This window comes from Acanthamoeba castellanii, assembly GCF_000313135.1.
Source record: "Acanthamoeba castellanii str. Neff unplaced genomic scaffold scf7180000083497, whole genome shotgun sequence".
In the NCBI taxonomy this organism is placed as follows: domain Eukaryota; phylum Discosea; order Longamoebia; family Acanthamoebidae; genus Acanthamoeba; species Acanthamoeba castellanii.
Genome location: NW_004457411.1, coordinates 12038 through 13205, shown reverse-complemented (window position 1 = coordinate 13205; position 1168 = coordinate 12038). Strand labels below are relative to the sequence as shown.

General features: G+C 59.2%; 1 protein-coding gene across 1 annotated transcript; it reads left to right on the top strand.

The window, feature by feature from the left end:
• Positions 1-314: 314 nt before the first annotated feature.
• Positions 315-1009, top strand: ACA1_010730 (uncharacterized protein; the record flags this gene model as incomplete). Its single annotated transcript, XM_004338189.1, has 2 exons — positions 315-464; positions 653-1009. The coding sequence occupies 2 exons, from the start codon at positions 315-317 to the stop codon at positions 1007-1009; spliced, it is 507 nt and encodes a 168-aa protein (XP_004338237.1).
• Between the last annotated feature and the right edge of the window lie 159 nt (positions 1010-1168).

The following is a 1168-nucleotide window of genomic DNA, read 5'->3' as shown; positions in this document are numbered from 1 at the left end:
GTAACTGTTAGCTTGAGTCCCACCACCCATCGCTCGGTCTGTGCTGTTCCACGCACTAACCATCCACCATCCACCCTCCGCACAACACAGGACTGTTGATCTTGAGCAAGCACCCCATCGTCTCCTCCAAGACCATCTTCTTCAAGGAGCGCAGTGTTGCAGTATGTCACCACAGGAAACATCAGCGCCAGCGGGTGTCCATGTCACTCATCACTTGTATTGGATGGTGTGTCGTGTCGTGTCGTGGTGTGTGTGTGTGTGTGTGTGTCATGTGTCGTACCATGTGTGGTGTGTGGTGTGTTGCGGGACAGGAAATGGTCTCGCTCAAGGGCGCACTGATGACCAAGCTCAGGCTGAGCGACGAGGGACCGCACCTCGTCGTTATCACCGCCCACCTCGACGCCCACAGCCTTGACATCCGGCTGGCGCAGCTCAAACAGATCATGACCGAGCTGGTTCACAAAGTTCGCTCCTTCGCAGTGCTCTGAGCGTGTCGTGTGCGCCGCGGGCTGTGTTGCATGCGTGTCGTGTCGTGTCGTGTTGCGTGTCGTGTCGTGTCATGTCGTGTCATTTGAGTGTGCGGGTGCGTGTCGTGTGGTGTTGTGTGGTGTGCGTGTCGTGTCATGTCGTGTCGCTCATTGCAAATTTTCAGGAGTTGGCCGAGGACGAAGAGGCGCGCATTGTGTTGGGCGGCGACCTCAACATCGACAGCATTCACCACGCGGAGGCGTGGGAGGCCACCAAGGGGATCCTCCACCCACTCGAGAGCGCCATGGACAAGGGCGCCTACCGCGGCCCCGAGGGCGGCCGGCCCTACCCAGTCACCCACCACAAGTGGGACGTGTGCCTGGACCACATCTTCGTGCACGGCGTGGCCGTCGACGCCGACTCGCTCCAGCTCCACAAGTGGCCCGCCGTCTTCGCCACTCCACCACCACCGACAGCAGACGACACCGAGCCGGTATTGGTCTCCGACCACTACGGCGCGTCGCTGACCTTCGTTCCATGATCCACCATTATTATTGATTGGACCCGACATCATCCTGGCTCCTGTCGCGCCTCACCAGCCTCTACCAACCTACCAACCACGACGAGGTAGGTGGTAACGTGGGCGCAGAAGAAAGAGCTCCTGGCGAAAAGGAAGTTTTTGTCACTCAGCTGTGTCGTG